Genomic DNA, 12,644 nt, shown 5'->3' with positions numbered 1-12,644 from the left:
TGACGTCATCAATGACAAAATCTTAGTTTAAACCGATTTTTACTTTCAAATATTATATTGCTATACAATAAAAGGGTTATTGCATGAATATTGGGAAATATTGTTCCTCGTAGAACATATATTGCACTCGCAAGCTCGTGCAATATAAAATTCTACTCGGGACAATATTCCCTAATATTCATGCAATAACCCTATATTTTTTCGATAAAAACCTGGTTTCAAACTATATATACCATCGAGCTTGTTATGATTGTAGAACATCATAAAATTAATACATAATAGGTTGTTGCTAAAATCTGATTAAATTTGGATGCATTGTGTATTCACAATGCAGAATACTAATATACTTTGTATATTGTAGACAATTCTCCTGTGGTTGCTGCTATTGACTTTGGTACGACATATTCTGGATTTGCATTTTCTCATAAACGACAAAATGCAAAAATCATTACAAAACAGTGGCAGTCTACAAGTGGGACTGGTTTAGAATCTTTCAAGACACCAACAAGTATCCTGTTAGACCCAGAAAATAAATTTTGTGCCTTTGGATATGAAGCAGAAGAAAAATACGATAACTTGAGCAGTACTGGTGATCATAAAAGATGGCACTTTTTCAAACATTTCAAAATGAAACTGCACTCTTCAGAGGTGATGTGTTAATCAATAGTTTATAAAAGTGAACATGATATAATGTTATTCGAGAAAATCAATGTCTTCGAAAATAATGATACACCTTAAAATCTGCCTATTCACTTATTACAGTTGACATATTACGCATAGTATCTCAGAAACGGATCTTTTCACTAACTGGAACGTTGATCGCTGAAACATATGCATAAAAATGAGGGCATGGTCAGATAAAGTCAGACCGAAAAGTACATCTTCCAATCATTCAATATACACCTAATAATGATACTGTCATTAAATCTGCTAATGTAACTTTGAACTATTTGAAACATGTTTGCTCTTCAACTTGTTTTTGAGTTGGCTTTTCAAATGTTTTCTTTGGAATGTTACCAATGAGTCTAATGCAGGCAAAACGCGTGTGTGATTTAGCAAGGTATAAACCTAGTTACTTTGATGAGCTTTGAAAATGACTTGGTCAATGCAACTGTCGATGGACGTTGATCTCCGAGTGTTTTATCCGTCGTGTAGTTTTAACTACATAAAATATCAACTACGGATGGGCAAAAATTTGTCTTATTCGGAAAAACTTAGTTTTTTTTTAGCTGACCTGGCCCGAAGAGCCAAGTGAGTTTTTCTCATCACTTTGCGTCCGTCGTCCGTCGTCGTCGTCCGTCGTCGTCGTCCGTCTTCATCGTCGTCGTCGTCGTCCGTCGTCGTCATCGTCGTCGTCCGTCCTCATTTATTTTTACAAAAATCTTCTCCTCTGAAACTACTCTGCCAATTTAAACCAAACTTGGCCACAATCATTATTGGGGTATCTAGTTTAAAAAAATGTGTCCGCAATCGGAACAACTCGGCCTTTCTGGTTGCACGAAGAAATAACCTCGTATGCATTAGGCGGAGGAATCATTGTCCGGAAAATTTTCAGATTCGATTCAAAATTATATTTTTTCGACTGGACTGGTACATTTTTTTTACCACTACTGATTTAACTTGCTCCTGTCCGGAAAATTTTCCGATCCGATTGAATTTTATATTTTTCGACTGGAATGGTACAATTTTTTTACCATTACTTATTTACTTTGCTCCTTCTTTCGCGACAAAATATTTGGCAGAGTTAAAGTTCTTGATTACTGTGATATGTAACCAAATTATAGCGCCACCTGGAGGATAGAGCTTCTTTGTGTCGCGGATCACTACAATTCCGGCCAACAATTTAAGAAGAATTTCTCCGTAGTGCATACGAGGCTATTGTACTGCGTAGCGAGAATGGCCGAGTAGTTACGATTGAATGTGTCCGGTGACCCAACCAACCAACCAAGATGGCCGCTATGGCTAAAAGTATAACTTAGGGTAAAATGTAGATTTTGGCTTATATCTCTGACACAAAAGCATTTAGAGCAAATCTGACATAGGAATTGTTTATCAGGTCAAGATCTATTCGCCCTGATGAATTGGAGAACCTGTTGTTGGGATGCTGCCCCTTAATTGGTAATTATATGGAAATTTTGTCATTTTTGGTTATAATTTGAATATTATTATAGATAGAGGTAAACTGTGAACAGTAATAATGTTCAGTAAATAGATAAGGGAAGATGTGGCGTGAGTGCCAATAAGACAGCTATCCATCCAAATAACAGTTTTAAAAAAGTAAAGAAAGATCTACAAATAAGTTAACATGATCAAAATGGTCAATTGACCCCTTATGGAGTAATTTCCCTGTATAGTAAATTTTCAACAATTTTTGGTAATTTTTTGTAATCTTTTACAAAAATATTCTCCTCTGAAACTACTAAGTCAAATTTAACCAAACTTGTCCACAATCATCATTAGGGTATGTAGTTTACAAAATGTGTCCGTTGACCCGGCCAGCCAACCAAGATGGCTGCCATGGCTAAAAATAGAACATAGGGGGGGAATATAGATTTGGCTTATGATTCTAAAACCAAAGCATTTAAAGCAAATCTGACATGTGTTGAAATTGTTTATCAAGTGATCATCTATCTGCCTTAAAATTTTCAGATGAATGGGACAATCCGTTGTTGGGTTGTTACCCCTTTTTTGATAATTTTAAGGAAATTTTGCCGTTTTTGGTTTTTATCTTGAATATCACATAGATAGAGATAAACTGTAAACAGCAATAATGTTCAGCAAAGTAAGATCTTCAAATAAGTCAACATGACAAAAATTTTCAATTGACCCCTTAAGGAGTAATTGCCCTTTATAGTATTTTTTTTTTATACAATTTTCCTAATTTTTTGTAAATTTTTGTAAATGTTTACAAAATGTTTTCCACTGTAATTACTGGGCCAAGTTCAATATAGAGAAAATTGTAACAACAAGAATGTTCATTAAAGTTAGATCTACAAACACATCATCATCACTAAAACACAATTTTGTCATGAATTTATCTGTGTCCATTGTTTAATATGCACGTAGACCAAGGTGAGCGACACATGCTCTTGAGAGCCTCTAGGTCTACTCTCAACCGCTATGACATTTCTATATGAGAAACATAACTAATCAAGAAACCATTGACCATGAAACCATAGTGACTAAGCAACCATTAAATGAATCAATAGCCCAGTAGTCGGCACTTCAGTGTTGACATCCAAATTCAATGATACGGTCGTATTTTGTTTACAAAAAGTGTTCGATAACATCGTACATGGATTTGATTTGGCTTTTTAATTTTTTTGATTCGAGAGTCATTGATGTGTCCTTGATAGAAGACACGGTCGTCCTGCATAGCAAAATATAAATCTTGTAACGTTGTTGAGTTTTTGTCGAGCCTTCGACTTTCGTCGAAAAAGCGAGACTAAGCGATCCTACATTCCGTCGTCGTCGGTGTCGTCGTCGGCGGCGTCCACAAATATTCACTCTGTGGTTAAAGTTTTTTTTATATTTTAATAACTTTCTTAAACTATACTGGATTACTTCCAAACGTGGTCAGAAGCTTGTGTATGATCACAAGATAGTATCCAGAAGTTCATTTTGTAAAAATAAAATTCCATTTTTTCCGTATTTTACCTATAAATGCACTTAGTTTTTCTGCGGAGAACATTACATTCACTCTGTGGTTAAAGTTTTTAAAATTTTAATATCCTTCTTAAACTATCCTGGGTTTGTACCAAAACTGTACAGAACTTTGTTTATGATCAAAAGATAATATACAGATATAAATTTTGTAAAAAAATAAATCCGTTTTTTCCGTATTTTACTTTTAAATGGACTTAGATTTTCTGCCAAGAAACAATACATTCACTCTGTGGTTAAATTAAATTTTTTTTTTTTCTTATACTACTTTTAATTTGTACCAAACTTAGATAGAACCTTGTTTATGATCAAAAGCTAGTATTTAGAAGGAAATTTTGTTAATATTATGTACCTGTGTATCTGTATTTTACTTATAAATGGACTTAGTTTTTCTTTCAGTTAACATTATATACAGTCTGCAGTAAAGTTTTTTTTAACATTTATTAGATTCATATACTATCCTGGATTTTTATCAAACTTGAACAGAAACTTCTTACAATCAAAAGATAGTATCAAGAAGATTTTTTTTCCCTCATTTTTGTTGAGCCTGTGATTTTCAGCAAAAGTAGGCGAAACACTGGGTTCCGCTAAACCCTTACAAATTTTTACTAATAAAAAAGAATAGCAACTCAAATAATGTTCGTATGGTGTTTGTTTTGCAATTCGTGTTTGATGTTGATAATACATAATTAAGTTGCTGCTGTTTTTGATACGCAATTTACCTTTATATAATAATGTTTTTAAGAAAATGGTATGGGTACAATATTCAAATTACATTAAGATATCAATGATGTTGAAACTATATTAACTCTTTACATTCCGATTATTATAGACTTTGAAAAGAGAGACAATTATTGAAGATGTACTTGGGAACACGATGGCTGCTCTCGACATATTTACTCATTCCATACGCTATCTGAAACAACAAGCAGAAAATTTGATGCGTGATCAAGGAATTGATGTCGGTAAAGAAAACATATCATGGATCATTACTATTCCTGCTATCTGGACTGATGCAGCTAAACAGTTTATGAGGGAGGCTGCAGAGAAGGTACAATTTGATGGGATTTATCCTAAAATGTTCCCATTTATAACTTGTTCTATGAAGAAATGAATAGGTTTTCTTATTTGTCGTTTCAATCTTAATATCATGTTTAAAATCAATTTATTTATGCAAGATCATTTAAAAATTTCATTTCCAAATACCATGTTACGATAAAATAAGAAATAGTAATTAGGGAATGCGTCAAAGAGACAACTACCCGACTAAATCAGAGACAAGCAGAAGGCCATCAATGGGTCTTCAACACAACTGGAAAATTCAACACCAGGAAGCGGGCTTCAGCTGGCAACTAAACAAAAATGTGAGCTAGTTCAGTGAAAATATGATAATAGATAATAATAAAGATGTTAATCAGGACTTTCGAATGAATGTATGAGGTTATTGAATTTTTTGTAAATAGTTCGAAACATATTAATAAGCTGTCTTTTTTTATTTTAACAATAAACGCGTATCAGATCATAAGTTGAAGCTAACGTGTGTATTAATTTTCATAGACAAAACGGTGCATAAAGAAATCATCAATTATCGAGCATAATATTTCAGTTTCATATCTTTATGATATTTGTTCCACCAGGCTTCGATTCCTGCTGATAAACTGACACTTGCATTAGAACCAGAGGTCGCCAGTATTTACATTGGAGCACAAAATTTGGAAAAGAGCAAAGGAGGCTCCGAATTAGTGAAAAGTGCTCCTGGTTCAAGATTTATGGTTGTTGATATAGGAGGTATACATTAAAATGTCAAGTATTTACATAAAGTTAGAATGATAAACAAGAAAGTTGCACCGTTCGATTCAACACAAAGAGTTCTCAACTCAGCCCAAAAATAAAGTTATGTGAAATATTCATTTGCATTGATATTCAAATTGATATAACAAATATATACAAAAAAGCTCCCATAATATGTGTGTTTGAAGTGTAAATTTAATTATAAACGATTTATTGGGGAAAGGGAAATTGTTTTTTGTTGTACTTGTTGTCAATGTCACATGCTACCGATGATATATCAAAATCATACTTTAAGCTATATCCGGAATGTAAAGGTAAACTGTGACAAAGATATGCTTTCAACAGTCACAAAATTCAGTATGCGTTCATATATCTGTTATAAGATACAGTTTACCTTAACAAAATACCTTCACATAAACGTCTTTGAAAGCAGTAACAACTGCGTTTGTATCGGTCCCACACTTCTTTAAAGTCATAAGAAACCTCAAATTAAAAAAAAAAATATGCGTATGTTATAACTTAATTGATAGTTTTCATTATACAACTCATGTACATATACTTTTTTTCTGAGGAAAGTTCTTAAATTTGTCCACATTGAGAAGAAGTTTACTTATTTTTAATTGCTTGCTTCCAGGAAGCAATTCGCCGACATATTTTCCGTATGCATAGAGACCTGAGCGTAACCCTTCTCGTAAAAATCCGGTGATTGCAATACGCATGGATCTGTCATTAAAATAAACAATTACTAGTATTTGATTGTACATGGTAAACACGTGCTCAATACCAATGCTTTTTGTTATTTGTTTATTATAAGGTGACAATCGGTAAACTTCGGCTTCAAAACACGGCATTTAATGAGCAGCCATATTTGTTAAAACATTACAGACAGAGAGAAAAAATATTGACGATTATACGATATATTTGCGTAAAAAAGGATAAAATCGTGCACAGAGGACTAAGTTTATGATATATACATGCATTGGTTCAAGAATTGGATAAACATTATTTTTTCACCACTCACTGGTTTCATATGACTTTAAATGTTGAAGGGTCGCTCATGCCAGAGTATAAACGATTCCCCCTAACACATAAGGTTTTGTTCTTTCAACATTTATATCAGTAAGTTAAAGTATGTCAGAAAAAAGGCACCAAAAGTACTTGCACTTCTCAATTTCATTTTGCAATAATGCGTTCTTAATTGACTTTTTACCATAGTCAAAAGTAATATGACACAGTCAAAAAGTTTAATTTAACTAAAGGAGAACAATTATCTAGAGGTTTTAGTCACCCTTTACAAATGCACTATATACAGTTATCACATAATATAAAAAGTTCTTGTTTTGTTATTAATTGAGTGATATCATATTTTACAGGTGGTACGGTGGATATAACAGTAATGGAGACGGTTTCTGAACAGCGATTTAAACAAATTAGTTTATCTTCTGGCGGCCCACATGGCGGTAAAAAAGTCAATGAAAACATCATTGAATATCTTACATCTTTAGTAGGAGAAAACGTCATGGATGAATTTCGCCTGAAAAGTACATACGATTATCACCAATTATCTAAGGATATAGAACTCTCTAAAAGAAACTGGAAAAATGGAGGTTTCTTAAAATTGAATTTGCCTATGACATTAGTTGAAAGTTTTGCAAGTAAAAATAAAACAAATCTGTCGGAACACTTAAAATCTAAGCATGACAAGGAAGCTATACTGAGGAGTCAAAATAAATTAAGAATTGCCAGTAAAAAAGTCGAAAGTTTTATGATATCCGTTATTTCAGAAATAATTGTTCATGTAGAGGCGACTCTGAAGAACGTAGATAGCATTTCGTATATGGTCATAGTTGGAGGCTTTGCTGAAAATACTTTACTTAAAAAAGAGTTCAATAAGACATTTTCAGGAAATACAATCATAGTTCCAAATGAAGCTGGACTTGCTGTACTGAAAGGGGCTGTTCTATATGGACATGATCCGTCGTGTGTTGTTACGAGAAAGTGTGATAGAACATACGGAACGTTAGTGTATAGAGCATTTTTCGACGACGATTCACCAGCAAAATGGATGAGACATGGAGGTTCGTTTCTATGCAAAGACGCTTTCAATAAACTTGTCGAAATTGGGGAAAGCATAACATTAAACGAGAAAAGATCAACAGTGATGCAACCATTACGAGCAGACATGTCAAAGATGTCTGTAAAACTATACGGATCAACCGAACCAAATCCACGCTATGTGACAGACAAGTCTTGTACCTATTTAGGCAAGATCTTAGTTGACATACCAGAACGGTATCGAAGCTGTGATGAGGATGTTATTGTATCGATGACGTTTGGTCAAACAGAAATTGTTGTTGAAGGAAAGTCACAGCATAGTGAACATGCAGTCACTACAAAACTTGATTGTTTTGTTTGACTTTTCGGACATGAAGTATATCACGTTGAATAATAACATTACCCTCCCACCCTTTCTGATCTCACTCAAACATTTTATTCATAAACTTTTTCTACACCATAGTTTTGAAAAAAATGCTTAAAATGCTTTAACTGTCATTTAACTACTTCTTATTTGAAACGTTCATTTTTCGTTATACTGTGTGCTCTTTTTTCACTTCTTCTCTGTTCTAATGTCTTTTTTTAAATTTAATATTCCTGGGTTTTTTTTATAGGTCTAAGCCAAATCAAACTTGACCACCAACAATCCCGTTATTTCCATTGAAAGACTACATCCAATCTTCATGAAAAAACCCAACTTCCATTCTTCCTTTACTAAACTGCCTTCGGTTCCAAAAAAGGTTTATTATAGATAAATTGCAATGTTTCATTGTTAATAGTGTTTTTACAATACATTTCAGATCATTTAACACTAAACATTAAATCAAAACGTCTAACTGCAAAGCCTTGGTTAAATATACGATATATCTGATTATAATATAGAAGGGACCTAGAATCTTTCAAATATGACCTCTACTGGCATTAAGAATGGCATCCAATTAGTTAATAAAATAATCGGAAATTGCATTTGACATGTTTCTGAACAATTAATTTTAAATCACTGTGTAAATACATATTCTTTTCCTATCTAAAAGGGTGGTATTTATATTGTTAGTGGGTATTTGTGAAATTGTGCAATACTTGTAAGATTTGTGTACCAAAAGAACAATCTTTAAAGATAAAAATCATGAATTTAAGTCTTTCTTAAACATTTCAATCATTCTGGTCCGAGACCACAATTGTCGTCCCTTGATTTTCGTTGTTCACGAATATAGTCCCTAGTGTTAACAGTGGGTTACTTGCCAATAATTTCTATACCCCTTCCAAATTTATTTCTCCATGTTTAATGCCTCAAATTGTAAGTAGGGGGTTGAAACTACACTGTAAAAAAATTTGGGTCCAGAATTTTACAGGAAAGTAGTGATTTGGTCCAGCTGAAAAAGGTTAAAAATTAGCACTTCGGAAGCTGTCAAAAGATTTCAAGACACTCTAAACACAAAATTGTCCATATTTTGAGTTAGAGGCGATGAAGTTTTCTATATTTTTGATATGATTTGTCCCAAAAGTAGTACAACACACTGTAAAAATTTCATTGAGAAAGCGCAGGTGGGATTTTTTTACATTTCATTTATGTTCTAAAAGAAATGCACTACGAATTAATTGTGTTCTCGGACCTAAGACTGTCTAATATATATAGAAATGTTTTGTACAGTTTATTTTGTGATGCAATTATTTACTAGCTATAGAATTGTATAATAATGTAACTTATACATTATTCATAGATGGAATAATTTCTTATGACCAGAATTATATGTCAATGTGATAATTTTATGTGAAAATATATATCTTTTTTTTTATTGATAAACCAGTTTCTGGGTACACCGTTCGACTTCTTAAATGTGTTCTCTACTTGTGCTGCATAATTTCAAATACATCACGTATAGATACAAACTATTTTGAAGTACCTAGCAATCGTTGTTGGTGTGATCGTACTTTTCATTTGAAGAGCATACACTTTGACTGTCTAATTGGGAGAAACAAACTTGTTATCTAGATGATCAATTACTTGTGCTAAGAATAGGACTTTATAACATTGCAAGATCGCTACTCTTCGGGAAATGCAAGATTCAATATTGTAGAATGGAGTCTCTCTGTGTGATATAGCTCAACTTAGTTTTGAGCTTACATCTTTTAATCTTCACATTGAATCGGTTTTATTTTATTTGGCTTTTCATTTTGTTCTAAGTGTGCTGTATGGGAAGCATCGGTTGATTATGCAATTTGTTAACACTACTTTTGAATCTATGGGGTAATGTCTTTGAATCAAAACTGATTGTATTTAACATGACCTATGTACAGACTATTTTCATTTATAACACAACAGAAATAGGTAAAAAATGGTAATCAAACTAGACACACAACATTGTCTGAATATCAAAAGAGAGGCTAAAGATATGAAAGGGATATTCAAACTCATAAGTCGAAATAAACAAGCAACCGTCATGGCTAAAAATGAAAGACAAACAACACTAACACAACATAAAAAACTATTCACTGAGCTATAGACGAACACTTAAGACAAATTTGGGATGATTTCTTTTAGATTCGAGGCTGGAATATTTACATCTTAAATTAAACAAAACAAAGTTTCAATACAATGATTTACAAAGTATAATGTGATATAAGATTCAGAATCAACAAGTAACATCGGAATGGAAACAATTTCGAAGGAAAGGTAAATTATACCTTGTAGTATAGAGGCTATTTTGGATGAGCTTATTGATGTGTAGACTTGTCTACAGAAGGAATGAAAACGTCAAGGTAAAAAAAAGGAAAGGAAGAATCTTGGAATATTTCATTTGATATTTCATATTTTAGCCACTGCAAAAAGTGAAATACGCGTACAGTATCGAAATTATACGAATAAGAAACTAATTTTATATTTCCAATTTTATCTTTTAACAGCAATGCTGCCAAGTCGGTTAAATATTTTGGAAACCAAATTCTGGCTCCTTCAACTCAATAAGATAATACAGATGATTTTTATAATAAAAGTCTCTATTAAGAAAATAGGTTAATGATGGTCTGAATAATTAGACAAAACACACAAAATATTTAAAAGAAAATCGAATTTTAAGGCGTATTTGAACATATCATATTTGAAATGTCACCAGGCTCAAGCTAGCAGCCACTCGCTAGCAGCCACTACGCTAGCAGCCAGTTTTCAGATATGTCTATAAACCCAAAAGTTGCATAAGATTCAAACGTACTTTAAATGTTTTTATCAATCATATAATCACAAAATAATCTGTTTTTATATATGAGTGAGCAGCCGAAGACACTATTAAATGTTTTTTTTCTTCAAATTAACAATACATGTAATTTCCTGTTCATTACTTTATTCGCTTTTCATATACCAAACAGCGTACTGCGCGCAATTTTAAATAGTGTATGAAGAATAGTAAATAACTATACACTTATTTAAATGCTGGCAAAATTGTTGCTACATAACATCGACTTTTCCATAAGAAATCAATTTTGTGATTTTTTAGGAAATAGCTTTCCATAGTCTCGGCATCCTGTCAAGTAGTTCCCAAAAAAGTATCAATAGTTTTGCATTACAAGAATAGAAAATTGCACTCGTGCTTTGCTATTTTTTTGTCAAACAAATTTGTTTTGACAAAAGATTCTACTTCTGAACAAGCGGAAGGCGCTCATATTTGATTAAACGAAAGGTTTATTTGTTGTACTTAATGTATGGTGTGCACGGGAAATATAAATTGGCAATTTATAGAAATAATCTACTTTTGGACCTATGGTGAAATTTTCCAACCTGGACCTTTTGACCCATTGGACCTTAGACCCTTACCTATCATGTGCACCTAGTGGGTAAAAAAGTATTGCCGTAGGGAATTTTTGACCGACTTTTGAAAATTTTGGGGTAGGCATGTTTGACCCTTAAGACCTAAGTTCGGACCTATGGTGAAGACAAACTATGAGTTGTCCCACCTGGACCTTTTGGCCCATTGGACCTTAGTCCATTACCTACCATTTCTACCTAGTGGCTGAAAAAGTATTGCCGTAGGAAATTTTTCAAACCCTTTTAAAAATTGAGGTAAGGCAATTTTTTAAATTCTAACTTTGGACCCATGTTGAGGACAAACCATGAGTTGTCCCACCTGGACCTTTTGACCCATTGGACCTAAGACCCTTACCTATCATTTGCACCTAGTGGGTAAAAAAGTTTTGCCGTAGGGAATTTTTGACCGACTTTTGAAAATTTTGGGGTAGGCATGTTTGACCCTTAAGACCTAAGTTCGGACCTATGGTGAAGACAAACTATGAGTTGTCCCACCTTGACCTTTTGGCCCATTGGACCCTAGTCCATTACCTACCATTTCCACCTAGTGGCTGAAAAAGTATTGCCGTAGGAAATTTTTCAAACTCTTTTAAAAATTGAGGTAAGGCAATTTTTTAAATTCTAACTTTGGACCCATGTTGAGGACAAACCATGAGTTGTCCCACCTGGACCTTTTGACCCATTGGACTTTAGACCCTTACCTATCATTTGCACCTAGTGGGTAAAAAAGTATTGCCGTAGGGAATTTTTGACCGACTCTTGAATATTTTGGGGTAGGCATGTTTGACCCTTAAGACCTAAGTTCGGACCTATGGTGAAGACAAACTATGAGGTGTCCCACCTGGACCTTTTGGCCCATTGGACCCTAGTCCATTACCTACCATTTCCACCTAGTGGCTGAAAAAGTATTGCCGTAGGAAATTTTTCAAACCCTTTTAAAAATTGAGGTAAGGCAATTTTTTAAATTCTAACTTTGGACCCATGTTGAGGACAAACCATGAGTTGTCCCACCTGGACCTTTTGACCCATTTGACCTTAGACCCTTACCTATCATTTGCACCTAGTGGGTAAAAAAGTATTGCCGTAGGGAATTTTTGACCGACTTTTGAAAATTTTGGGGTAGGCATGTTTGACCCTTAAGACCTAAGTTCGGACCTATGGTGAAGACAAACTATGAGTTGTCCCACCTGGACCTTTTGGCCCATTGGACCCTAGTCCATTACCTACCATTTCCACCTAGTGGCTAAAAAAGTATTGCCGTAGGGAATTTTTTACACTCTTTTAAAATTTGGGGTACGGCATTTTTTTTAAATCTAACTTTGGATCCATGCATGGT

At 33.6% G+C, this 12,644-nt stretch overlaps 1 protein-coding gene across 1 annotated transcript in view; it reads left to right on the top strand.

Moving 5' to 3' along the window:
* LOC134695956 (uncharacterized) overlaps positions 1–9,247 on the top strand; it is a 33,135-nt gene extending 23,888 nt beyond the window's left edge. Inside the window, exons 11-14 of the mRNA XM_063557458.1 lie at positions 362–648; positions 4,496–4,714; positions 5,301–5,451; positions 6,828–9,247. Of these exons, the coding sequence (XP_063413528.1) occupies positions 362–648; positions 4,496–4,714; positions 5,301–5,451; positions 6,828–7,870 (1,700 nt within the window). The 3' untranslated portion in view covers positions 7,871–9,247. The remainder of the gene's footprint in view (positions 1–361; positions 649–4,495; positions 4,715–5,300; positions 5,452–6,827) is intronic.
* Positions 9,248–12,644: the final 3,397 nt, after the last annotated feature.

This window comes from Mytilus trossulus, chromosome 14 (genome assembly GCF_036588685.1).
Source record: "Mytilus trossulus isolate FHL-02 chromosome 14, PNRI_Mtr1.1.1.hap1, whole genome shotgun sequence".
Taxonomy (NCBI): domain Eukaryota; kingdom Metazoa; phylum Mollusca; class Bivalvia; order Mytilida; family Mytilidae; genus Mytilus; species Mytilus trossulus.
Note: the sequence above shows the minus strand (reverse complement) of the source record. Positions and strands in the feature narration are given on the sequence as shown.